Source organism: Hetaerina americana, unplaced genomic scaffold (genome assembly GCF_022747635.1).
Source record: "Hetaerina americana unplaced genomic scaffold, ioHetAmer1.1.p SCAF_10, whole genome shotgun sequence".
Taxonomy (NCBI): Eukaryota; Metazoa; Arthropoda; class Insecta; order Odonata; family Calopterygidae; genus Hetaerina; species Hetaerina americana.
The window spans coordinates 41,366,387-41,393,724 of record NW_027286070.1 but is presented as its reverse complement, the minus strand read 5'-3'; the positions used below and the strand labels follow the sequence as shown (position 1 = coordinate 41,393,724).

Sequence of the window (27,338 nt, the reverse complement as noted above, 5' to 3'; positions counted from 1 at the left end):
AACCAAACAAATGTTTGGTAATGGTTAACGGCATTAGGAACGTAAGTTAGGAATTATAACGAATTATTCACAGCGGGAATATTTGAGAACCTCCTCTAAGAAAAATTCTAAAATAGATTCTAAGATAGTATTTAGAGCAGGTAGAAATGAGGAAGAATCTTTTGGGAAAGGATTAAGACGGAGAGAGAGAAAGAGAGTGTGTGATATGGGGAGGGTAAAGGAGAAGAGGGATGGATTTCCTTTTCTGTTGGAAATCGTGCTTTATCAGTTAATTCAGGACACCCTTCTCCATGGTTATCCCACTCCTTTCTCTTATCCCAACCTTCCCTTACTCCTTTCCCACCTCTCTCTTTACCACACTAAACACTTTTCCCATTATGTACCCTCTATCGGCTTCCAAGAGGCTTAGCGACGTCACTTTGAGGGTTGGAAGATTAAGTAAGCTTTTCGTAACTGTGATTATGGCCACTTTTACTCCGATTATTTCTTTACGGGACAAGGAAAAAACAACCCGTGTTAATACTATTTCACTTTGATTAAGCCACATTTAGAAAATATGGAAAATAACTCTCTGACACTTAAAGCAACATTTGTTCATTAAATAAATAGAGTATGTTCATAAAAAATATCGAACATTGTCAAAAATTACATGTTTAAATTAAATTTGATGATTTCGACCAGGACTCACGAGAACGCTTGATCCCAATGTTCCAAAAGTAAATCCGAAATTCACGTAGCACTTCGCCATAAGGGTGGTGTGAACGTTGTACACGATCTTTAATGCTCTGTTTGTGGAAACTAGTAGCATGCAGAATTCAGATTGAATATAGAAAAGACTGCGGGATCTTTAAAGTGCTGACAAGAATTCTCAATAGTTGGGAGTGGGAAACAAAAAAAAATCTTTTCTCTCAAATTTGTGAGTTATTGGCCATTGTTAATTGTTTAACTCCTTTCCTGTTTTGGGATTAAAAAGATTGGAAACAAATAACGAAAAAAATCTCACAATAACTGCTTTTTAATTACAGTTCGTAAATGTATCTTTTAAGATAGTGCAGTTGTTATGGCGTGGAATGTACTGGAACATCATCCTTCAGGAAGATTGAGCAGACAAAATGCTGTGCGTTTCCCATTTTCCGTGTTTGAACCTCCGAAAAAAGCCGCACCAAATGCTCCAGTTTTTCCTCAGTCTTTCGCAGCTTCCAAACAGTTTCCTCCTTCAGTCCTTCTCCATACAAATATCGTGTCCCCATTAGTTTCAAACTTGAAACCACATGAACACTTGACAAAATTCAACGCCGTACCCCTCTAACTCATAATGTCCAATGCCATCATCACCGGAAGCACTGAATGTGGTCCCACTAAAAATTCCTGTATTAGCATTCTTATGACGCAAGTTGCTCCAAGAGAAAGCGTAAACGGGTAGAGGGGAAATTGCTGCTTCTCATCTCAAACCTATTGTGATGGCGTCTTTCCGATAAAACCATATATTATTGCCACCGTTTCCACAACGACCATCATTCTCGAAGAATTTTTCTCGGGTCTTCCACCGGGTCAGGGGTTCCATGTTGGCCGACGTTTCGATGCCCGACTCGTGCATCGTCTTCAGGGATGATGAAATTTCATTGGATTTCATCGTCTTCAGGGATTCATCATACACGAGTCGTGCATCGAAACGTCGGCCAACATGGAGCCCCTGACCCGGTGGAAGACCCGAGAAAACTTCATCGAGAATATACGCCGGAAAGCACCAGATCTTACTTCACCATCATTCTCGTTTTCCAAACTTGGCCTCCCACATTCTCTGGAAAAAATAGTCCCTTACAGAACCCAATAGACCTCGATCACTCCAGTACGGATTTCCTTCCCCAAAAAAACTGTTATCAAGCTACCGATCTACCTGTCCCGACAGGACGTCACGTCTTTTGATGTTGGATCTATGGGTAAATCGGAAATTGTCCATGTCAAGTATAGCTGAGCCTCCTCCATCGCTCAGCTGGCTTGTGATTACTTCAAAGTTGTCGGCTTCTCCCACGAGCTTAAGTATATCCCAACATGAAAACTGTAAACTCCCCGCGCTTCCGGACATACGTGCTACAATATGACCTCTGTAACCTTCATTCATTCTGCAATTGAGTAATCCAGCCATCGTTTTAATTCTTATGTTATTAGTCCGTAGATATTCTCCATAATTCTGAAAAATACGCGCAACACGAACGCGCCGACAAGTCTGTCCGTAGCCTAAAAGGCAGAAAATTAGTAAATAACTTTTCTTTAACTCCCTCCTAGAACCTGAGGCTTGAGAATTCGGAGAAAAATGATATTGACACTTCTCTCAATGCCAAATTGACCTTAATCTTGACCTTACAGAAAAAAATTTCCGGGGTCTACTTACTTCAGTCTTTAATTATACTTTCGACCGAGGGAAGAGAGTGAGATGAGGCCACATCCCCAATTTTCCCTTGGTCTTCTTTTGCGACGTCAAAAGCTGCTTAAAATTAGCCATAAAACACGGCTCAACATCACTCTAAAACTGGGATGTTCAAGGATTTGAGGGAGAATAGAGTAGCAATGTCTTGGGAGGTGAGCTTTATCTGGTACAAATTTAAGGAAAGACTAAATTTCTATTTAGAAAGCGAAGGCCGGGTCCTTGGTGAGAGTTGTGTAAGTGGATTAGCAGCCTCCCTCAAGAAATACCTTTACAGCCTCCGCCATTCATTCCACGAACGTGGTTACCAGAAAAAGTTCTTGCAAAATAAAATCCGCCGTTCCACCCGGCTCTTAGAGACCACAGAAAAGCAACCTCATATCTGACGCAGGACTCAACCTATTCACCACCTATTCCCTTGGGTCTCTTAAGCTTAAAATCTTTCTCAGAGAACTCTTCCATATTTCCAAAATCAATGACGTAACCTCATCTCTCCTGCCCCAATACCTCTCTCTAGCATGCTGACCACCAGCCAATTGAAGGAAAATTCTGAGCCTTTAAGTGCGCCCCCCAGCAAATTTCCTCATCGTTCCCCGACTTTAAATCTGCCCCAACTACTACATACCCTCATTGCCTCCCCACTTCACCTCCATTGCCAACTGATTCTCGAAAAACGTATTCTATCTTATTTAGGTGCAACCAATTTTCATCTTTCTACATCAGCAGATGCATCACCCCCATGTCCATCCGCATGCCCAATCACCGCTTGATTACGATCACACTACAAGGGTAAATTTGAAATAAAATGTAAATATTTGACATCACAGTTATCAGCCAGTTTTTATGTTGCAAAAACATGCTTCACATGTAAGCAGGTGGTCAAATGGTTTTGGATACTACTCTCCTCTCGTATCCAAATGGGGCCGATCCAATCACTCCCTTTAGATACGTGAACGAGTATGTATTTAAGAGGTTCGGAATTTACGATACGAATCTGTCAGAAGTTTCTGAGACAACTCAGTTATTGCAAAAACTACCAATTTTATTGTCGGCCATTAAATTAATAGTGGTTCTTATAAATCTTTTTTGATACTACTATTTTCTTAAACACTACCATGACAATTTTCGTAGCCCCCTTTTTCTCTTGACCTACCGTAATACATCAATATGCAATGATTAGCGTGTTCATTGAAAATTGAATGAACGCCTATTCACTTTCCGTAGTATCAAGTGTTATTATGAGCCATCGAGGAATACTGATTTACAAAATCAAGGATAAAAGGGGTACAAATTAGAGTTCATGAAGTATAAAATATATAGTGCATGATATATTTAGAGCGTGAAGTAAAATGGCCAAATTTTTGCCATATTACGAGACATTAGGCACGATGACATAATTCCTTAAGACTGTCATTAGCTGTTGATAATATTGTTATCCAAATACATTTTGAGTTTAATTGGATGATGATAGCGATCAAAGAGATTATCACTGTTAATTTAAGAGAATCTACTTTTAACTTAACTGAATAAATAATAAAAATTAGCTTATTTTCGAATATCTCTACTTCAACAAATAAAAATAAAATACCTTTGCTTGAATTTTCAATTTCAACTTTTGAGCAGTTAATAGAGAGCACACCATGCCAGAACTTAAAAAATTCAGAATTCTTCAGAGCATACGAATTTCGTTCACGTAATTAATGCATGAATGGGATTACAAAACGTGTACAATCCGTAGTACACGAACCTACACGAATGTCGGTACTCGGGATCACGTAACAGATGACCCAAAGTGAATCAAAACATGAGTTAACCGGAGGAACTTAATTTAAAACGAGTACATCAAAGATGTTGTTAGCACACAAGTGGCACAAAGGCGCTAGAGGAGCATACGAGCGTGCTCCTCCACTTTGACTAGCACTACATTTATCGCCAAGTAACTATCTCTATTCCACTCTATTCCTATGACGAACTCTTCTGACGTTTTCCCAAAATACTCGACGAAACACGTTTTAGAAACCGGGGTAAACAACACCGATAAAGCCAAAATCAAGTACTGAAGAAAAACAAAATGATTTTGGGGGGACATTTTGGGACTGGAAGAATGGTTGAAATACGTTAGTTTCAACCTTAATTTTTTAAAAATAGTTTTTATTTTTTTCTTATTGATATCAAAATATCAACGCCTGACGATGGAATTCACATCCTACCTTACTATTTGGTACGTACATATGGAGAGAAGCATTGAGGGAAGCGACGTATCAGTTCCCCAAGCAGCAGAGCCTAAATTTGCAACCTCAGTTTTGTCTGACAAGTGTTAAACTAGCACCGTTAGCTTCGCTAATCCAGATTTTGCCTTAAGTTTTTCGACACTTAAATTTGATACACGGGCCATATAGGTACCTGTTTTATTCACGAAAACAGGGGCCAAATATAGCAAAGAGTGGATAAAAACTCCATCTTAAATTTCTAGCTTCGTTTAATTTTCTTAAACTCAATTTTGCATGTTCTTCGATTACATATTCCCATTTTGAAGGAGTGGCCGCAAATGTGCAGGATGATAAATTTTACAGATATAACGATATACTATTTTATAAACGACGTAGAGCAAATAATTGCCTTTTTATCAGCCCATCCTTCATCATATACAGTCGGAATAACACTAGCAAGGTTTCAGACGTGATACAAAAATATAAAGAAAATAGTTCATCACGACTGTTTAAGCAAAACATACTGTTATATTAAACAGAACGCGGTAACTGGTTATTAACCCACTAATTTAACGTCAATCATGATTTAACGCATGTAAATTTGGAGATTTTGCATAAGTATGGTAGGAGGTTTAGCAATTTATCCTACTTGGTCTCGAGAAAATAATTATTAAAACTGGATCAGTAAAAATATTAAGGATTTGTAAAACAATTAACAGAATATACTACACATCTAACATTTAAAGGTTATGTTATAAACTGCCAACGAAAATTGACCTTTCCAGGCATTTAAGTTGCCTACAAATTATGTTGCAACCCCCACTTGCTTCTTTGCGTGTATCAAAATTCAATAAATGATGTGAGTCATAGACTTCTGTTTCTCTCACTCTTTGATTTACTAAAGTAAGCAAATATGTAATATTATCTCTTTCATCTCTAAACATTCGGATACTTTTCGTGTGAAGTCACACTCCCTTCAACCTCCCTCTCACGTTCCTCTATGCCGAAATCGCAATCCCTCCTACTCATTCGACTCGGTGCAACATTTTCAACAGCACCTGAGTGCAGACCACTTCAATGTTGCTATTTTCTTGGTAAGTCTTCAAAAGTACATGAGCATACGTTGTACTTACTTGTAAGGTAGGAGTAGACTCGTGAATGTGAGATTAACACGTGTCCTGCTCGACGAAGTTGTGACCAGATACTTGCACACTCTATTCGGAGGATATACGCCGGGGTAGCCGGGGCTCGCCAGGACGCATCCACCTGAAATTTGAAAGAGAGAAGGATTCATTCACGATACCCTACGGGATTCAATGACGATGTGAAAGAGTAAATTTTCATTCATACTATATTATAATCTGTGAATTAAATCAATTGCCCAGGCATTGATGGTGGCATAGTGTGGAATTTCAAGATAAATATTCCTGGTAAAGTTTGATCTGGTGATTCGTTGAGAACAAGAGTTGTATCATTAACTCATATGGATATAGAATTTAAGCTACTGTCAACAGCGACATTTTCTGAGCCTGAGTTATTATTACGATATTTTAAATTGTACTCGATACATAATAAATTGATTATAATTTAAATAAATAGAGGACAAAAGTAAAATATAGAATTTAATTTTGCCTCGTACTTGGAATTATTATCTTTCTTGTGCTATGGTTGTCTAGATTGAAATCCAAGTACTCTAGTATCTCATCCAGTTGTGATGAACATTTAAGAGTAAAGTATACAAGGTAGAAGACAACTGGAGTAGGATTGACCGTTTTACATGCCGCTTTGTTGAGCTCTTCCTCTGGTGATCATTTTTTTTAAGTCCCAGGAAAATTATACCTAAAAAAGGGAAAAATTTCTGTAGCACTCTTGATCTGAACGACTCTACTTGATTTATTATAATATTATTGACTTCAAAGGAGATTGAAATCATACTTGTCGCAGAAAAATTTTCTTAGTTAACTGCACATCACCGAAAACACATACTATACCAACAAAACAAAATAAATGACTGGAAAATCTATAAAAAACGGATTTTTATTGATTTATGTAGTATATTTATTCACTCAATTAATTACTCTGTAATTGTGAACCAGGAAAGGAAAAACCGGAAAGGTTTAAATTTCTTAGGAAAGATATTCCGAAGGACGAGAATTGTATTTAATGACATGTTTTTCTGCACTCATAGTACATTTAGGAAGCGCAACAGTTGGTTTAATTGCAAAATATTGTTTCCTGGTGATTTCAAAATGATAGCGTGTTCACGAAATAGAAGAAGAATAGAGGATTTTTGTTATTGCAATTAATAAACTACAAGCATAGAACTATTGAAAAACTAAGACTTGAATTTGAAATTTTGATCAGAAATACATCCAAATTTAGAATTTATTTGCCATCGCAACTTAAGTGCTGAAGTCTTTTTCAATTATTTTCAATCTAAATTCCTTTTTCAGCATGTATTTTTTTATTTTAGCAAAATAAATTTCCAATTTTTTTATTATAATTAATCTATCCAAAGTCCAATTGTTCTCCTTGAATAGGGTTAACATAGGAAGCCCGCCACCGGGTTGGATGTTGGATCAGATGTGGAGGTTTGCGAGTGGGTTGGGCACTACCCTGCTGGGTAACAGCGTAATACATTTGGTTGGCAAAAATGTTGAACAATTATTTTAGCAAGGAAAATGTTATTGTTAACTCTCTTATTTATTACCCTTAACTCCGTTACTCATAAATACAATATATATATATCCGTAAACGTAAGGAAAAAAGAAAGAATGGTTAAGACAGCTCTATAGCCCGTGGTAAAAAATTTATCATTTTGTAGATTTATTTAAAATTTTCCTGGAATATAAAAATAAAATATTTTCCTCTTTATACTCGTAATTTATGCCAAATATTTCCGTTTTTTCCTTCGAGGGGCTCGTCATCTTAGCCCCCATTTGTATCCACCCTGATGGTCGACATGAAATGAACAAAATGTTAATGACTCTCTATTAATACATGATACAGAAATCAACTAATTTTTCATGCTACAACAATTTCAATTATCTATTGTGCCTAATTTGGACTACGTGAGGGTCAATGAGATTCTTTAATTTTTGAACTAATATTTCTAAGGTTGATCCAAAAGCATGGCACAGCAGCAAACAGCTTCCATAACGCATTTTACTTCAAATGAAAAGAGTTTTAATCTAAGTTTTAATAATCAGTATTATTCAATTGTTCATCCTTCTAGTGTCTCCAGAATTTCTCTGAAATTTCATGGACGTTAAGGCCTAGTTCGTTGGAATATTTCCTTACTTAAATGTTTTAGTTTGAGCACATTGAGTAATAAGTACAACATTGTCGTCCTTGTAATTGTTTGAGCACATAAGCTGCATTAAATTCTTCGTAATTCAACATATAGTATAATAGATCATTAGTTTTTTTCTAAATAGTACGACTTAGTATATGGGGTCTATTACGCGATTAAAATATCACTGTAAATTCATTTTCGCAAATGATGCTGATATTTATTCTTCGTGATGAAACAAGTCTAATGAGAATGAAAAGTATGTATGAGCATTCTTCTTCTCACACTCTCTCCGCAGTCTTTCTTAGTCTCGAATCACGGCACCACGCTGTTTGACGTACTGATGTTACGCGGAGTCACTTCTCGAAGGGGACTCGAATACTAAAGGCTATTACCGGTGAACCTAACACTTCTTCCATGAAAAAGAGAAATGTCGAATTAACCGGCGATTGCGGTTAATCGCGACATTATCGTCAGTGTAGGTACGGGACGATTGATATAGGGTCATCTTCACTATCGTGGAAAATGTCTACCTATGCCTTTCGAGGGAAATGGTTTGCATTCCTGTCAAATTTCATCCATCATGGCTATTAATTAAAGCGACAAAGTGTATTCAGTAGAAATTTGTGGACAATGTACATCATGTTACTCTATACTTAAATACCTAAGAGCTAATAATTCTGGACAATTAAAGAGATAAATTTTTTATTACACCCGTCGCTTAAAGAGTTAATACTACTAGATAATATAAGTACTAAGAGTTAACAGGTTTAACTAGTAGACACTTTGAAATTAAAAGTATTAGAAAATCTTTTTCTTTGACAATAGGCAATATTAGATTAAAATTTATATTTTTTAAGCAGTAACAGGCATACAGACTTATTTATAGCGTGATGAAACTTGCAATGTAAAGGGCATTTTATAATCGTCCTTAAGGTTTCATATCATGTTATTTTTTGTAATTATTCCATATTCATTACAAATTCCAGTTTTCCCACTAGTTGCAGGTAGTTTCTTGTTGTTTTGTTGACTGGAATAAATACTGAGCTATCATTAATGAAAGGGTTCTCCTTGCGAAAAAAATTGAACGAGGTTGGTGGAAATAATCCGAAATGACTTATTACCGCACATTTTTTAAAGCCATTTAACGACTTCGAGAGAAAGGGGTATTATACTTCAAAAAGTATTCTTGCTAGAGTGCCACTGCAAGAGGGGAAGAGGAGTAATGACAGCGGGGAAAAGGTCTGACGTGAAAGGGGAAAGGTTGGAAAACAGTGCTGAGAGAGGGGGCAGTTTCGTTTGCCAAGACGGAGGAAGGGTGGACTGGTATGCGAGAAAGGGTTGTTGATTGGTCAGTCAAGTGGATAGGATGATTAATGGTAGCCGAGAGCCGATGTTTCCGAGGCAACTGGGGGGATTCATGTGTTGGAGAAGCTGTTGAAGGAACGAAAAAAGTAGATGGACAGGGTCTATAAATACCTTTCTTGAACTGTATTCGAGCGTAACATTAAGGATGTTTTAAACTTAGAATAGAATGAATTGCTAGACTTATAATGTATGATTTAGTGATGCAACAAAACACTTTTGCCTTATTGATAACTCTCTTGTGCGTTTTAATATTTAAAGGCTATTATAAGAAATATTATAATTACTGCACTCACACACAGTTTCAGACGTAGGATCTTCTATGATTTTCTTGATTCTGTTCACAAAGTTACTGGTACCTTATATGTAAGCCAAAGCTTTGTGGTATTTCAAAATGATTTTCGCTGTAATACTGAGTTCTGGTGGGTCGCGGTAGTCCAGTGGGTAGAGCGTTGGACTGCTGACCGGAGGGTCTCGGGTTCAATTCCCGGGCAAGACACTCTGGGCACCTGCAGCTCCACCCAAGCTAAAGTGATTTTTCGGGTACCAGGTCTTTCTGGGAAACCATAATCGGCACAGGGAAAGGAACTGGCCCCCCTACCCCGATGTGTGAATTAACACGCCTTATAGGGCTTAGTACTGGGTGATCTCTACCATCACCTACTAAACCGACCTTCGGGTTGATTACTGTGTTTATGGTTTTTTATGGTTTACTGAGTTCTAATTCAAGATGCCTGTGCCAAGGCATTCAAATACACGGGTCAAATTGTGGGTTGAATACTTGCTCTTAGGTAATTCAAAATAATTTGCTACAACATCCTTTAAAAATGAAATCATCCCGTAGCTAAGGCATCATCAATACTATTAATACGTTGAATGTATTAGTGTTACATATTGTATTTACCTTCCTAAATGTGTAAAAAATAATATAATAATATTTGTACAGGATGTAACGACAAGAAGTTTATGCTAAAATTTCGTAATTCCAGAATGTCACATATAAATTTAAGTACGTAATATTAAGCAATATTAAGTACACCTCTTAAAGAGTAGACGAGGAAAATGTTTGATGCTGAAGAAATTCCTCCTTATCAGATTGCTCACTCCCAAGTGTTGGCGTCCTTGATAGCTCAGAGTTTGGTATGGTGACGATAGGGTTCAAGGGTCATTGACTCAAAGAAGTGTAAAGTAGAAATTGAGTGAGGTGCTGAGACAAGGACCGAATTTGAGTGATTAATGTTCAAGCGATGAAAGGTCATTCATCTAATCGAAGAATGAATTATAAACACATCTCATATGAAAGATTTACAGCGTCTGAACTCGATGCATGATGGATTATTACCGAGAAATATGGTTTCAAAAAACGGTGTAGAAAAACACAGGATATATTCTAGATTTAAAACGAGACGACACGTGTAGCTATTGGCAGATAAATCAAAAAAGGAAGGTAAATATCATGTACGCTAGTAGTTAGATGTTGATTCAAACCTGTGTTAAAACAAGTAAAATATGTTTATTGATTTCAAACATTAAGGCAGGAAAGTCGAGATTTAAGACAATCAAAGCTATCCTCAATTTGCTGCCTCGTCTTCAATCCAGATTTAATGTGTAGCATATTTATGGCATGTATTAAATATATCTACATAATATATTCTTACTGTATCTCTTGGAGTAATACGTGGGAGATGACAAACGCATTCCCAAATGGATATGCAATCGCTTCATATAAAAAGTTTCTGATCCTTTTTAAAACAAGCAAAGTTTAAATTAAAACTTTAAAAAAATTGTTTTAACTCATAAGATTTAATATTGATAAAATAAAAAGACCACAGCTGCAAAGAATACTGCCTCTCGGTGGACCACGAGGTATTTCAATTTTCATCGTAAAACATTGGGAAAGATAACTTTCACTGGATTATACTCCCGTTCACGGTGGGCGCGGTATTTGAGTTATTACAGATCGCTCTTTAAACTGTTACTCGCATCCATGTCATTAATTATTGATTACATGTGGCATAGTTGATTGTCCTTTCTGTACTATTTTTATTACTGTTGTAAGGGATATCTTTTGCTATATGCTGTTTTACGTGTATGTTACCGTCAGTCATTTCGCAAGAAAGAATCCAATTTACCCATGAAGTAGAAATGAACTAACATGCCATTAAGTTAAGCTTTATATTTACACATTCGGAGCAAAATATAGCTTCAACTAAGCCTCAATCCAGGAACTATGGTGAAATTTTGCACTTTTTGTATTTCAATGTTATTCTTGAGGGATACGTCGACCTAGTAATCGGCTACGGAATGGAATCTGGACTCAAGGCTGATTATTAAGACTGATTGATTAATTAAACGATTGTAACTAAATACTTGCAGAATACAACACGAGTTTTTAATTTTTTTGATCGAAACATAAGCACAACAATGCTCTAGATCACAATTTGGACTTTCTTCACGCTATTCATTATGCACATTTATTAAAACGTTGATTTGTGATCTGTTAGCATGTATGAGGAAACATAATTTGCCAAAATCGGTCTTTTTTTCCTGAATTCGGTGACATAGTGCATGAAATGTTTTCGTTTAGATTCTGCGGGGAGATTTTTTTAACACCATTCTAATGTTTATAACACGGCGCATGATATAGAATAAGTTTACAGTATATGCTTGTTAAAAAATAATTAACTATAAATAAGTTAAATTTTAAGTGTTTCTTCAGTTAGAATAAATAATTAAAATACTTTAAATATAATATAATTACTAATAAATATACTCATATATTGATATGCTGGTGAAAATGGCGTTCAAGGCGACTTCGGAATGAGGTGAAGACAATTCTAAGTTTTCATGTTGTGCCTATAAAATCTAAAATGTTTTGTGAGGAACACTGTGCTAGATTATAATTCATATTTGAAATAATGAAAATGAATTTTTCTATCGCAAAAATGATTTAGGGCAAACATTTGGATAAAAATACAAAAATACCCCTTGACGAAAACTTTCATGCCATCCTAATTATTAACGCTACATTTTTCTTCCTATGCACCATAGTTTTGGAGTAAAAAGTAAAAAAAATGTGTTTACATACTTTTATGGGAATTTTCATAACCAGTACAGAAGAGCGAGAGTTATCTAATTAACTAGTATAATGCAAAGCTAAAAATACCACTTTAAAAACGATGAAGGCTTTATGTTGTTTTCACCAGGTAGTCGTTTTGCTTTTTTGCATTCCAAATTGCTCTGTGTCAACCTATGTTAAATTAATTATGCGAGCGACTTGATTGTGATCAAGTGATGTTTGCACATGATAAAGATTTTAATTGTAACTGTTGCCCTGATTTCATACCCGTGGGAAATCAACCCTATTCCTGTTGAGTGTAAATTAATTATGGCTGTAAATCTTCACCGTGCATGGTTTTTTCTGCACTATAGTTTTGATTTAGAGAGAAGATTTACAGAAACGATGATTTTTGTTTTAAAATTATCTGCTGATATTGAATAACACATTAGGAATAGATTGACCCCAAGGAATAGGATTATCTACGCCTTTCATTAACATTTCTTTGAAGTACCTTCGCACAAAAATATTCTGTGTGAGGTGAAGTAGTATGCATCCGTTGGAAATTTCCAGATTTCGGAAATGTTTTTTGCTTTTGAAAAAGCACATTTCATATGGTAGTTATGCGAAAATTCTATGAGTAGATACGCAAGTATATTTAAATCGAAGAAATGAAAAAATTAGCTAAATAATCCTATCGTCGTCGCCATTGTACGCAGGAACGAAACAGGACAAATTTCATAACAGTTAAATAAGTAATAATTTAAGATATCTTTATGCTTTTACAACATGCAAGAATCGTGGAGAAGTTGGTATTTATATGTTTGTTATAGCAAAAAAAGTAAAAAATATACCCATATTCTCATAAAAATACATTGTTGATATTATGATTGGAGCAAATATTGCGACTTAGGAAATGGCAAAGCCTTCGGTTTTCTACTCTCTAGTCATCCACAGCCTTCACGATATCAAATGAGTTGTGAATGATTGCTTTCCTTATGCCAAGATTCAGGTTATGGTAACTGATTCCAGACACTCATTTCTGTTTCACAATTAGCTCCCATAAATAATATTTGCTCGATACTTTAAAGAATAAATATTTGTAAGGGCGGAAAAAATAAAGGTTTCCAAGCATTTATTAATCCCTACTTCCATAAAAATCGATATTCCCAAACAGGTATCTCAGTAATACAAAGTAAATTCTGTTCTATATATCTGTTTCACACGATAAAAAAATATTTTTAGATCCTTTCTCCAGTATTGTCACATATAATGCTCGGTATGTTGGTTGAAGTAATCAAAACTATTGCTTCAATGACAAATTCATCAGTTCACTACTATCCAGCAACCTTCATACATGCTTTATTTTTGTTTGGTGAATAAAGAGCATGCGATGATTCAAACTAAAAGGTAAAAAAGCGGTGAGGGATTTCTGAAATTCATTTTATGGAAGGGAAATCGGCGACCAATTAAATGAGGAGAATGATTTAAACTTTGGCCCTTTGTCTCATGATTATTAGGTAACATCACTTTTCCTCAGGAATCCGCTGACTTCGCGAAAGCCATTAAAACTGTAATAAATATATTATATATCGCCTTCATCCGATAACAAATATCCTTGTAAAATGAAAGGACGTTTTTATTACCATAATAATTCAGTGGATTATGAATGCATAATCGTATTAGGTTTTTACGGAATTCATGCCGCATTTTTCGGCATATATCTTAATGAAGAATTGTTTGCTTTTTATATCAATGCTTGCGTGTTCAAATGGGGTTTACTTTTAGATTGTTACCAAAAAACCAGCATCTTAGAAAATTAGCGTAAAGAAGTATTTTGGATTGCGATTAATACACCTTTCTAGTTCACTCGAGTACTCACCAATCATTTTCAAAATACGTACATTTTAAACACTTAATCAATTTTGTCATGCATTTTTTTCCTAGAAATCTTTAGGAAAAGAACTTTGATCAGCAAAAATGTAAAGTCATCGGTCCATTTTTCGACCTTTATATGCTCTGCATAACGCACAATTACAATATTTTTCATTACTTACAATTAATGAGGACTATATTATAGTTTGTGTTGCCTTATTTTATCATAAGAAAAGAAAGAATTGACAAAAAAATATACTTTGCGTATGCAAGGTTCAATTTATTTCGTGAAAAATGAAGAGTTACAGAAAATGAACAGTAATACCTCTCGCAGCTTTTAACATATTGAAAACTGAATTTAAAGTTCCACACGCAATGCACTTAAAAGTACCGACGTAAGTGACTGGCAGTACTGTTTTTAAGTTCCCTCATGAAGGTTATGGCATTGTTTTTCCAGGATATATACGGAAACGTTAGATTCGGATGCAAAAGGCTACTTTTAACGCAAAATGCCAAAAGAGCAAACAGATAGCTAAGTAAACACCATGACTAAATGTTGTCGACCCCGAAAAATTTATCCAGTCGTAAAGAAAACGAGTATTTCTACGATATTGATGTACTTCATGGCTTGCTCATTAAAATAGCTTACTATTTGAATTGCTCAATTCAATCCATATTATTGAATAATATGTGCGAACATAAAATAAACACCAAATTTCTCCTACTTTGAACAAATAGCTAAATGACTATACCTTTATAAAGACACTAATTACATTGTTTTAATCGAAAAATAGCCTTCAGCCAAGGAATAGCACTATAGGGGAATATGAAGAAAAAATTCATTAGTGGAGGCAGCTTTTGTAACCAACGTCCAACTTACCAATCGAATATTCCGAATTCCCAAAACACTCCTCAATAATATGCATGCCATTAGCATGTTGCGAACCCAAAAATTTAGTCAACACTTTCCACTTGCAATTTCCTAAGGATTATTGCATAATTTTGACACACCAGAATATTTAATCAATACTTATGGTAAAGGAATTAAAATTTAATCATGTCGTCAAATATCATAGTAACACCGGATCAATATACTTACAGGATTGTATTTTCCATTAATGAAAGCACTTAAACTTGAACTATTACACCACGAGTTAGGTGAGGTGTATCTCGTTTAAATGAAAAATAATAAATAATATGTAAACAAGGTAAATAGTTTTTTTGCATAACTGAGATGTAATAGGGAAATATTAAAAAAATATTTTCATCCCATTTATGTGCCGTGTTCTCTCATTTGAAGTTGCTTCACAAAATACCATTAACTCGATTCCACATTATATTACAACATACCGGTCGATCAGATATTCAAATGCTCCAAAATGCTCGTTTTGCCATTCGTTGACCGGTGAGAGCAGAGAGGGAGAAATGATGGCCAAAATGTCCAATATCGATCTTTACTCGTGGATTGCATTACGCAAGTTCAAATAATTTTCAAATTGAAGTCGGGACTCGAGCCATAATGGGTCGCTTTGTGTGGGCAATAATGTGCCCAACATCGGTTTCACAGCCCAATGCGCAAGAAAGCAAACTGGAGCCTGAAATACCAGCACTCCGTTGCTTATGCATCCGAAGCTTTGATAACATTACATCCAGACGGGAGACACGAATGTTTCCAGTCGATTTAATCGAGTACAAACAGGGACTGACGAGCAAAATATGGCTATGTAGTACTGAAATAAATGTGCCTAAAAGACCTTCCGTTGTTTTCTTCCCCAAAAAAGTTGTGAATACCCTTGGGCAGGGTGACTGCTATGCACGCACCTTTATTACGTATTGACCTTTCCATAGCTCCCCACGCTCTGACGTCCATACATTCGCTGTCAAGCATTCATAAAAGTATAGCTTACATACTGTATACACATGCGAGGTTGAGAGAATAAAAGATCAGGCATATTGGACGGAATGAAAGTAGGCCAATTCAAAAGTATGTGAAATTAAAAAAACAATTTGCTGCAATGTATGGTTGTAGGGTATTTAGCACCATTTTAGGCTGGCTTTGGAATTTAACAGTGTTTAGTCCATGTGACTTTCAATTAATTACCCAGCTTTATCGGTAGAACACTGTAAATAATTATTAACACATCTAAGTCACCACTGCTCCCTTTGAATTCAGCACTGCAGACAAATATAAGCATTTTCCAGCTAAAATTCTATTGAGAAAACATATTACATGCAAGTTGTAGGATTATTTATATTTCGATATATTGCTTAATTTTTTTTTCATTCTTACGAACAGATGCTAATTTAATTTTCAAGATTACAAAATATCTTACATTTTTTACACTGATTGTTTACCTCCCCTTTTATCACCTAGTTCCGCGATTGACGGCATCATTTATGATTTTCATAGAAGAAATATAAAGTTTCTTGATTCATTGGGTTCTATGAAATATCATCAAGCTACTCGTCAGGAATCGTTATACCTAACAACCACCACTTTATTCTGGACATATCCGGCATTCTGTATAGCAATAGATTTGCCACCAGGTTTCCTGAGGGCCGACCCACCCAATTTTACTCGGCATCCACACCTGAGTTGGAACGCGGGTCTCCGGGTAAGTAGGCGATACGATAGTATTACCTGCCGACCTAACACGGTCTGCTGCTCTAATAATAATCTGACGTTCGTGCTAACGTAATGGTGGTACTTCACAGGGTTGGTTAACAAGGTAAAAACTGTGCTCGCCAGCTGTACTGTTCATGACATGGGCCATGGGTATTTTGTAAAATAGTAAAATGTAAGAAACAAACTGAAAGTCCTGATTAGGTACACTGAGATAGTACATGAATGCACCTTTCTTTTTCGTGAGCCGTTAACAGCTGTATCAAAGTCCTTTTCGGAGCCAAAGTCCAAGCCACTAGCCTTTATAACCATCAGTTGGAAGTAAAGATTTAATGTACACTGCGTCAGACGAAGTTTACAAGGTTATTACCATGTATTACAATAAGTAAGTAAGCCGAGTGCGAGAATGCCTACCCAAGATTGGTAGTGATGCACTTTATAACCTTAGAGCTTCAGCCCTTTCACTTATGATAATAACTATCGGTTAAACAAAACAGAATTTTTGTTCCGGAATCGAAGATGAATTATTTTGTTCATTTGTCTATTTTATTTGAAACTAATAGTGGAACAAAAAATTTTTATTCTTTTTTTGTCGGCTACGGAAAGTTATTGGGCTTATATTTTAATGGCATAAAAGCTCCTAACATTTAATGCCAAACTGTCTTAATCGGGCCCAAGGACCGCAAGTAGTAGCGTTCCATTTTTATTCCTTTTGAGCTATCATAACAGCTTCACTCCCTACGTGAAGGAACACCATTTCCATTCAATTTTCCACCAATGTATCAATATAAACCATACCAACTCCATATATATGATGAATTTAATTTCGTCTAAAGACTGTCACATGCAATCTCGAACCCGTTATTCAACCCACCGCCCAATATTCTTAATTAATCATAAATGAATTAAGCGACCCACCATCCTAATTCATTTTATTAAATTTCAACTAAATTATTCACTCTCTAGTTAAGTCTTATTCACTGATAATAAGGAAAAGTTGATTGCGTTCGGGAAATATAAGAGAAAAATTGTACTTCTATAATTTACCTGGAACCTACTGACAAGTACAATAATGAACGTAGCAGAATTAGAACGTTTCATTGTACCAATGGAGTAAACGATAATTTTTTTATTTGTATAAAACCAAGATAACAAGAGAATGAGAATGGCCATTGGGAAACAAGGTTAAAAGAATTCGATAAAGGTGATAAGAAAAATCATGGAGGTAATGTGGAAGAGATGATTGGCCAATAATAAAATTACTTAAAAGAATTGCAGAGTTTATGTATGCAGGACAAATAAATTACGTGAATATCAAACTAAGAAAAGCGAAAGATGTTGTGGATGTTTCACAATAAAATGCGGGCATTTTCTGGAAGCAGTTGACATTTTGGACTTCAATTAAGTATTGATATTGAGTAGGTAGTTGAATCTGTTTGCTTATTCCGGTGATCAGTCTATCTCCGATAGATCACGGAACACTCCAGTTATGAGGAGTGTTGGAATACATTAATATATAGTGTTCTGGGCATATACCAACAGATTTGATCAATAATTCGCCTAGCTACTAATAATAAAAGAACTTCTGTGATAATATATTTCCTCTTTGTGGTGAACTGATGGAGAAATAATGAGAACTCTTCTAGGTGTGGCTATCGTGAATTATCGTAGGAAAGCAAAAACAAAATGGCTATAGAGAAATTTAAATACATTATAACTCACTCCACAAAATATATTTTTTTCCTCTTCTCATCGCTTCTCTATTCTGATCAATCATTTGGGTCAGTCAACTCAGGATTATAATTCATGTATTGGATGTTTTGACGATTTAACGCCAATATAAACTGCCTGGAAAGGTAAATTTAGTGCTCAATCAAAAACCCAAAGAAGATTTATATACCCCAAGAATATCTCCTCCGTCGTTATTGATGGTATTCCGTTGTCTCATACTCCTACTTACCCTACTCTCAGCTTCCAACACTCCATTAATAAATTCAAAACAGAAATTCAGAGATAATCTGATATTTGATTTGCGAACAAAACAATTCATTAAAAGAACAAGGATTTGTTTATGGCTTGAACTGCTGCGAACTCATCCCATCAAATATTATTTAATTTCTGCAGGAGTATAGCTTCTATATTTCCCCTGTTATTCTTTAGATGAAACGTTTAGGGAACTTTTAATTCAAAAAAAATTCTTACTTTTCTTTTTGCTCTAAGAATGAGCAAAATTATACCTCAATACTCAGAGTATTTTTTTATATATTATCTCGCCACTACTCTGGAATTTCATCTTTCAACGCACAATTCCTTGCATCCCTAGAGTAACTATAATAGCATTTGAGATGCTACCGAACTTACAGAAACTTTTTTTGCCATCAATTTAGCTGGTAAGTACCTTTCACTGTATAATAAATGTGCATTAGAACTTTAAATGAAAGAGGGTTCAAAAACACCAAGATGGATTATAAAATACGCTGCATTTTACGGAAAGTTGATGGTCCAAAAACGAGAGACCCGGTAAATTGGTTTTTATCCAAGGGAAGGAAGAACATAAGGAGATAAGCTCCGAAACTTTGCAGCAAGCCGCAGGAGCCTTTTAAATGGTTGCAAGACGAGAATTGCTATTGAGATGGGATCTGTATACCGATCATAAAAACTTTCGAAATCTCCGAAGGGACAAGAGGGTTAAAGGCTAAAAGTTTCGATTAAGAATAATGAGCTTAAGATTAAGTGAGATCTAGTGAGGTAAATATAGCAGAAGAGAGTAATCAGGTAAGGAAAATATTATTCAGTGCACTACCACAGACATCAAAAGATTGCGTAATTTACTCTACTACCATGTGACCTATACTAAAACATGCACATTGAAATAATAAATATAAACGAACAAAATTTGATGGGAGCGTAAATATATGGTAAAACAATAGCAGAGAATTAGCCATTGAAAGAAACATGACAAAATTTTAAACATTACGAATTATCCTTTCTGATTTGAAAAGAGGAATGCATGCAATTTGACTTGATTGCATAGACATCCACATAGTAGAAACTATTAAATAAGTATTAAACAATTATGTTGAAATGTAGCCATTTTAAATTCTGCCCGCCGTTCATTGCAAACGAGGGATATATATATTCTCTGCATTTCACGGCAAAATATAAATAGAGGCATGAAATATGAAGTCTTTCTCTCACCTTCGTCGCTTCCTCTGTCTCCGTCCTCTCCACCTCCCTTGCCTTTTCCCCTGCCTCCCCTCCCGCCCGCTCCCCTTCCGGGCTTCGCCTTACATTGATGCTCCTGGTAGATCCAGTCACACTCTGAAGATAGATGAAGCCGTTATCGAGTGGACGAAGAAGGAAAGGAGACTTAATTAACCTGTTACTTGGAAGTTTAGTAGTGGTAATCACTATGGAAGGCGATCGATCGCAGAGAAATTTAGTTTCTTCCGTTTAATCTAATTTAGAAATGTATATTATTCACCGCAATTCTGAAAACCACATACAATCTGAATTAAAGCAAAATAAAACATTTTGGAATCGAATGACTACACTCGGAACATCTTTTAAACACATCATTTTCTCCTTAATTTTTAAAGAGGGGAAAAAATTAATTCACTACCAAATATTTTGTCATTTATTGACGTATGAATTAACGTACGGTAACTACTTATACATTATGTATATGTAGTCGTACTTATACATTATGAACGAATGGTTCATTACCTGTTTGATCCAGCTTCTTTCCACCGCGATTGGCGATCCCCAAAGTACTGTGATCGGACGGCGTGAAGCTGAAGTAGGCAAAGAACTGTGACCGCAGGGTGGGCTCTCCGACTCTGGAAATATATTAATTTGGGAATGAAATTTGCCTCCATTGTCAATTTGGATGAAAAGAAAATTTGTATGCAGGTAGGATGAATCAAATGGCAAAGAAGAAAAGGAGTGATGAACTAAGGATCAATTTGTTCTCTTTCCTTTTTTTACTTTTTACATCTATTTCAAGTGCCTGTGCTTTTGTACATGAGTATATTTATATAATTATAAATATATTTACATATATATTTAACTAATTATACACACATATATAAATACACACACACACTACATATACGTATATATCTTTATATATATATATATGATATATACACACTCATACATATTATATATATATATATATATATATATACACACACACACGAGGGTCATCCGGAAAGTAGTACCCGTTCGTGAAATAAAGACACAAAAGTAAATATTAACAAACATAAAAAATTTTATTTGAAAGAGGATACTTTAAACTACTTCTCAACATAATCTCCAAGCAAATTAAGGCATTTGTCATAACGTGTGACAAGTTTCTGTATTCCTGCTGCATAGTCCTTCGCCGCCAGCTCATTGAGATACGCGAGGGACCCATCTTGCACAAATTTTTGCATAATGCAGATGGTGTTTAACAATTTCATGAACAATTGTTCGAGAAACATTGGGAAAATGCTCACAGATGTCATCAATTGTGACGCGCCGATCGTTCCTCACGAATTCGTCAACTGAGCTCACCAGTTGGTCTGTAATGACAGAACGCTCATCGTCGTGTGTGTTCCCCCTCCCCATGTTGAAGTTGCGACACCACCGCCGAACAGACGACTCGTCCATTACATTGTCTCCATACACCTCCTTTAATTGGCGATGAATATCACATGGGCGAACGTTTCTTGCATTGAGGAATTTAATCACTGCCCTCACTTCACAACTGGCGGCGTTCTCAATTTTTTTAAACATTGTAAACAATCACAGAAACAACACAGGCAATGCTAGCGTCACGCAACTTGGCTCAGAGAAGGCAGACAAGCCACTGAAGCTATCTGACCTCGTCCAGCGGCTACTCGCGTCGTCAGCACTTCATGCGGCACGAACGGGTACTACTTTCCGGATGACCCTCGTATGTATATATATATATATATATATATATATATATATATATATACATACACACACACATACAAATGAAGAATTCAAGGATAAAAAAGTAGTAGCCTTGACAACAATGGTAAGTAAACATGTAAGTTCTTGAAATAGCCTAAATACACGTTTTATATTGATTATAGTATATTGATATAAACCATAAGGAATATCCAGTTTGATCAAAAGACAGAGCTCAAAGAACAAAAATTACTGAGGAGGCTTATTTTGTGTATATAAAATTGATGGCTAATAGTTTTATGGTGCCTAATACGTAGAAGAGGTAAACCTTGAATTCGCCATTTTCAAACGAACTTACGGAGATCATAAGCTGTCAAAATGACTTAAAATGAGCCCAGATGCCCTCGTTTAATTCTTTACATAAAAGAATAAGTTCATTTCAGAGGGATATCTTTGTACAAAATACGATCAATGAAATAAAAGGCGGTTATGAATAGCAAATGTATACTGAATTTCAATAGAGGACTCACGTATGGAATTGAGAAAGTTCCTGTCATTTCCATGAGTATATTTTCACTCAAATTATTGAAGAGACGAGCCTGAGCTGTTTGTTTACTGAAAAGGAAATGGAATTGTAACTTTTTTTTCAAATGAAAGCGAAAACGATGGACTCCTAGAATACAACCATAACTATGTTCCAAGCCGAAGATTGGTATCGACAGCTCCTCTTCCCTTCCATAATCAGATGTCTTCACCTATTTGATCTTTCAGTTGTATTCGTGTATATATTTATACTCCTTCCCCCCTTACTCCTCACATTATGTATCGTGGGTATTCTTATATATATATATATATATATATATATATATATATATATATATATATATATATATCCATATCGTCTTTCACATAAATTGTTCCGCAGTTTTTTCTCACCTTGTATCCAGCGTAAATGTCTTTCATCTCTTACACTGAAAACAACCGCGTTCCAAGAGCGAAGGTTCTGCCCCGAACAGCTCCATCAAATTGTATTTGTTTTTGATCCATAGAGTTCCACACACTCCTTTCTCAAAGCTTTTCAAATAGCAACTACTTGTTTGAAATCAAAGTTTTTCTGGGAAAAGTAGTTGTCTCTTTGTCAGAGTACAAGCAAAGTAAACATGGATAAAGAAAAAAAAAGCCCGGTTAATCTATTCTTTAAAGAAAACAGAGATCTTCGTTCCATATTCAGGTCAAGGTGATGTGTTTTTCGATGAAAACATTTTGTGTGTTCTGTCTCTCACACGGCCGAGATTAGACAGGCCCTCTGCCTTGGTAACAGTGTTACACGCATCTCTTTGAAACCAGGCACTCGGTTCTCTCAGAAGGCGCATAGGAGTCGCATGCGATGGAAGTCACTCAAACGCAGGCGGAGGGGGAACTTTTTCTCATCCTCTTCACCGATTTCCCTCTCACGTGTTCCAAACTCCGAATGAAACGAGCTAATCCTACTCCCTTCGTCCCTTTCACTCAAACGAAGGCACCGGAAAGGGCAGAGGCATCGATTAAAGGCTGGATTGAAGAGAGTATGTCCCGGTTGGACAGCCTCTGTATCGGAAATGGCATTTGAGTGGGCTCAACTGCCCTCTTGGACATTCCGTATTTTTATTGCTGCACCAAGGGTCATATATATACGCATATATATATATACTTACTTACCTTACCTTACTTCTATATCTTCAGAGGAAGACGGATTGTTTCCGTCGAAATATCAAGAAATAACGTGTGAGTGTTCTTCTTTTTTTGTGTTTCTATATTGTGTATTACTGTGTATTGTACTATTCGGCACTTCCGTGTTACGTCTACGAAAGCATATATATATATATATATATATATATATATATATATATATATATATATATATATATATACGTGTGTAAATATACATACGTATACATATGTATGTATATATATATATATATATAAATATATATATATATATATATATATATATATATATATATATATACACACATACACATATATGAAAATATGGAAACTAAGGTTATGCGTTTTTTCCGTAAGAGGAAGGTTTTAAGCAAAACATTAATATAGGTGGTGATAAACAGGAGCAGGTTGAACAATTTACCTATATTTTAAATACTTTGAACCTAATTGTTCAACGTATTGGAGAAATGAGAAGAAGAATTGCGTTAGGTAAAGAAAAATGCAAAAGTGGACGACAGGAATACGACGTTGAGAGAGAATGTTAACAAGACAAATTTTTGAAAACTTTGATATGCAACGTAGTTTTGAAGCAAGTTGAAGCAAGACGTCTGATGTAGATTGGAGGCATTTTGAGATGTATGATGTTGAGGTGTACAGGAGGATGGAAAAGGATAAGTGGACAGAAAGGAGACCGAGCTAGGATATGTGCTGGGCATGGTGGGTTAGGAGGTTGCTGACAGTTATCCAATGGAGGCAGGAAATGTGAATGCAAGAATTTTCATCGGCAATGGAGTATTTAACACTGTGAGAGAGGGGGGAACGTTAGGCAAGCGAAGAAGGGGTAGGGAAAGAATAGACAAGTTGGACGGAATGGAGGTAGAGATGGGAAAACCATTTATGAAGAATACTTATCGGCAATGCGGCTCACATATATCAAGTTTCGATATAAATATGGTAACTGCAATGGTAACACTGAACTTGTGACTTCTATAACAATGTATCCAACTCAATTATATGCCTCGTTAGATGTTGAGATTTAGCTAATCTTGTTCAGTAATTTCACTCTTAATGGCTTATATATTTAGAAGAGAAATTATTTATTAAAATAAACCATATGTATTGAATATGCAAGGCATAATTTATATAAAATTCAGTTCGAAAAGAAATTTTCTGTATAGAATTAAATATTTACGCCCTATACGTATATCATTTTGGTAATTCATCAAAATAAAAAAAAACCGTATGTATATATATTTTTAATTAAGCAAAAATAGAGTTCCATTCCCATTTTCAATCTTTTAAATTACCCCAGTAAAGTAATAGTGTTAAAACATTAATCCAACTGAATGAATAATGTAGTTAAATAGAGCGGCTAATTCTCTTTCCTTTACGTTTCAACGGTTATTTCTGTGACTATTTTCATCAGGAATACAAAAATATCATTTAAAGCGAAGAATATTAGTTTGAATTATTTATATACGAGCTCGTATTACTTACGAGCAAATGAATATACTGGTAATGAGAAATGTCTTCTTTTGTAGGCTATACTTTGCATAGTTGACATGTTTCTGGCCACAGGAGATATTAAATAAAACAAGCTGTACAAATTGTTACCACATAATACTGGGCAATTGTACTGAATTTATTTGAAAAGCTCACTTTCGCGCAAAATCGTGCTACAATTTTGATGAAAATGTATAATAATATTTATACAACGCCGAAAACAACTGCGTTACTTTTCACTTCATAATTTTTCTCCTTTGAAAATATCGCCATTGAATCACATAGCTTCTAGGGTGTATGAGCAAATTTGTATCATTATTTAGTAGCAATGAAGTGGAATTTATATTTCTAAATGATTATGAGGGATAACAGAATACTACAGTTGAATATTTAACCAGAGTGAAGAAGAAGGAGTACCAAGGAGACCTTGATGAATACCATAATGGGAATAGGGGAATGAAAACAGTTGAATACGGATATTGGAGAACAGAATTTCAAGAGCAGCTAAGGAAACAACAGAGATGGTAGAGAATAAGAAGCCATAGAAGGTAGGAAGAGATAATTAAAGAGGGTGGGTGAGAGAAGAAAATGAAAGAACCTAAACATAAATATTTGGAGTAAAGTGTACAGAGAGCAAAACAATAAAGTTAGGCAAGAAACTAATAAGACCAAGAAAATGTGGTGGAAAGATGGTTTCACTGATATGGAGAAATTGCAGATGAAATGAAATGTAGAAGGAACTGTCAGGATGTAATAGAGGAAGAACTAAAAAGGACATAAGAGATAACAGAGGGAATTCACTAATAGAGCCAAAAGAGATTCAGGGAAGGTGGAATCGATGCATCGAAGAGCAGTATGGTATATTATGCTAATTATTCTAAAAATAGAAAGGAAATGCAGCGTATACGAGGATGCAGGTATACTTGGTAGGGAGATAACGCTCAGCGCGGTGAACACAAAAAGGCAACAGTAACAGATAACATTTGAATAGACTTACGAAGGAACGCTAGATGAAAATAGAAGAAAGAGAACTTGATAAAAGAAACAAAAATTCCACAAAATGATTTTTATTAGTACAGAGCTAAGGTTTCAACACTTAAAGTCATCTTCAGACGACGCTGAGCATCCACCTGACGATGATTTTCAGCGTCGAAACCATGGTCGTGGATCGATAAAACCTTTTCTTGGGATTTGCTGTACTTTTTATCAAGTTTAAGGTGAAATTCCTGGGAGCAAAGTCTAAAACTACCCCCTCCAGGAAGAGAGGGATACTTTGAACTTATATGCAGAATTCTTGAAGAAAGAATACGACCAGAAGATTCCCTCAAATTTATTTTTATCCAGATTCCGAAAATATTTAATCAGTTGAATTTGAGGGCAAAAGCATGATGAGCTTAATTTCACATTCAGCAGAGGTAGTTCTAGGAATGATGAATGGAAAGTTACAAAATATTACCAACAACTACCTACACGAAGATCAGTATGAGTTTAGAAAGGGGAGAGGAATGAGTGATATCATTTCAGTGATGATATCCTTAGTGAAAAGACATGTCGAATCTAATAAGAATCTGTTTCAGCATTTCGTGAGTTTTGTGGAGGCGTCAGGCAATAGACTGTGTACAGATTAATGCAGATTTTTTAGAATATTGGAGTGGACTAGGGAGATTTATTCAAAAATTGTACATCAATCAGACGGTACAGGTACGGGTAATACAAGGAAAATCGGTATGGGAGGTGACTGGCATGAGTGAGGCAGGGTTGCTCATTATCGCCGGTACTTTTCAACATACTCGAATGCCGAGAAAATGTTTTTATTTATTTACACAATAACGTTGCAATTAGGCGAATTTCCTGGTGGCAACGGTCAAGTTAGGTCAAAGATAACTCTTACAACGAAAATTAAATACGAACACATATAAAAACAGATAAGAGACAAAATATTTTTACATACAATCACACTTCCACATCACATACAAACAAACTTCCACATCACATACAAAATGCCGTCCACATCTCATACAAACAATATTTTCACAACTACAACGAAGTTTATTACCCAGTGGCCGCAGGCTCAACTTAAAACTTTAAAAATTGGATGGAAAGGGCTCAAACAAACCTCCAGGCAGCTGGTTCCAATCAATTATAGTTCTGTTTATTGAAGGTAGCAATGAAGGGGTTTCAGCTAGGAATAAAAATTGGTGGTGAGATGATTACATCCAACGATCACGATGCCTACGGTAAGATAGGACAATTAACGTCAAACATCGCGTTACAAGTTGTAGCTGTAACGGTAGAGTCTTCTGTCTTACTATCGGCATTTGCGGTTGACTAAGTGGAACGGTTTGCAAATGCTCACAAAA

At 35.6% G+C, this 27,338-nt stretch overlaps 1 protein-coding gene across 1 annotated transcript in view; it reads right to left on the bottom strand.

The window, feature by feature from the left end:
- LOC139700312 (uncharacterized) overlaps positions 1-16,420 on the bottom strand; it is a 39,512-nt gene extending 23,092 nt beyond the window's left edge. The window contains exons 1-2 of the mRNA XM_071598952.1: positions 16,327-16,420; positions 5,769-5,901 (exon numbers count right to left, since the gene is read on the bottom strand). Coding sequence (XP_071455053.1) covers positions 5,769-5,901; positions 16,327-16,420 — 227 coding nt within the window. The remainder of the gene's footprint in view (positions 1-5,768; positions 5,902-16,326) is intronic.
- Positions 16,421-27,338: the final 10,918 nt, after the last annotated feature.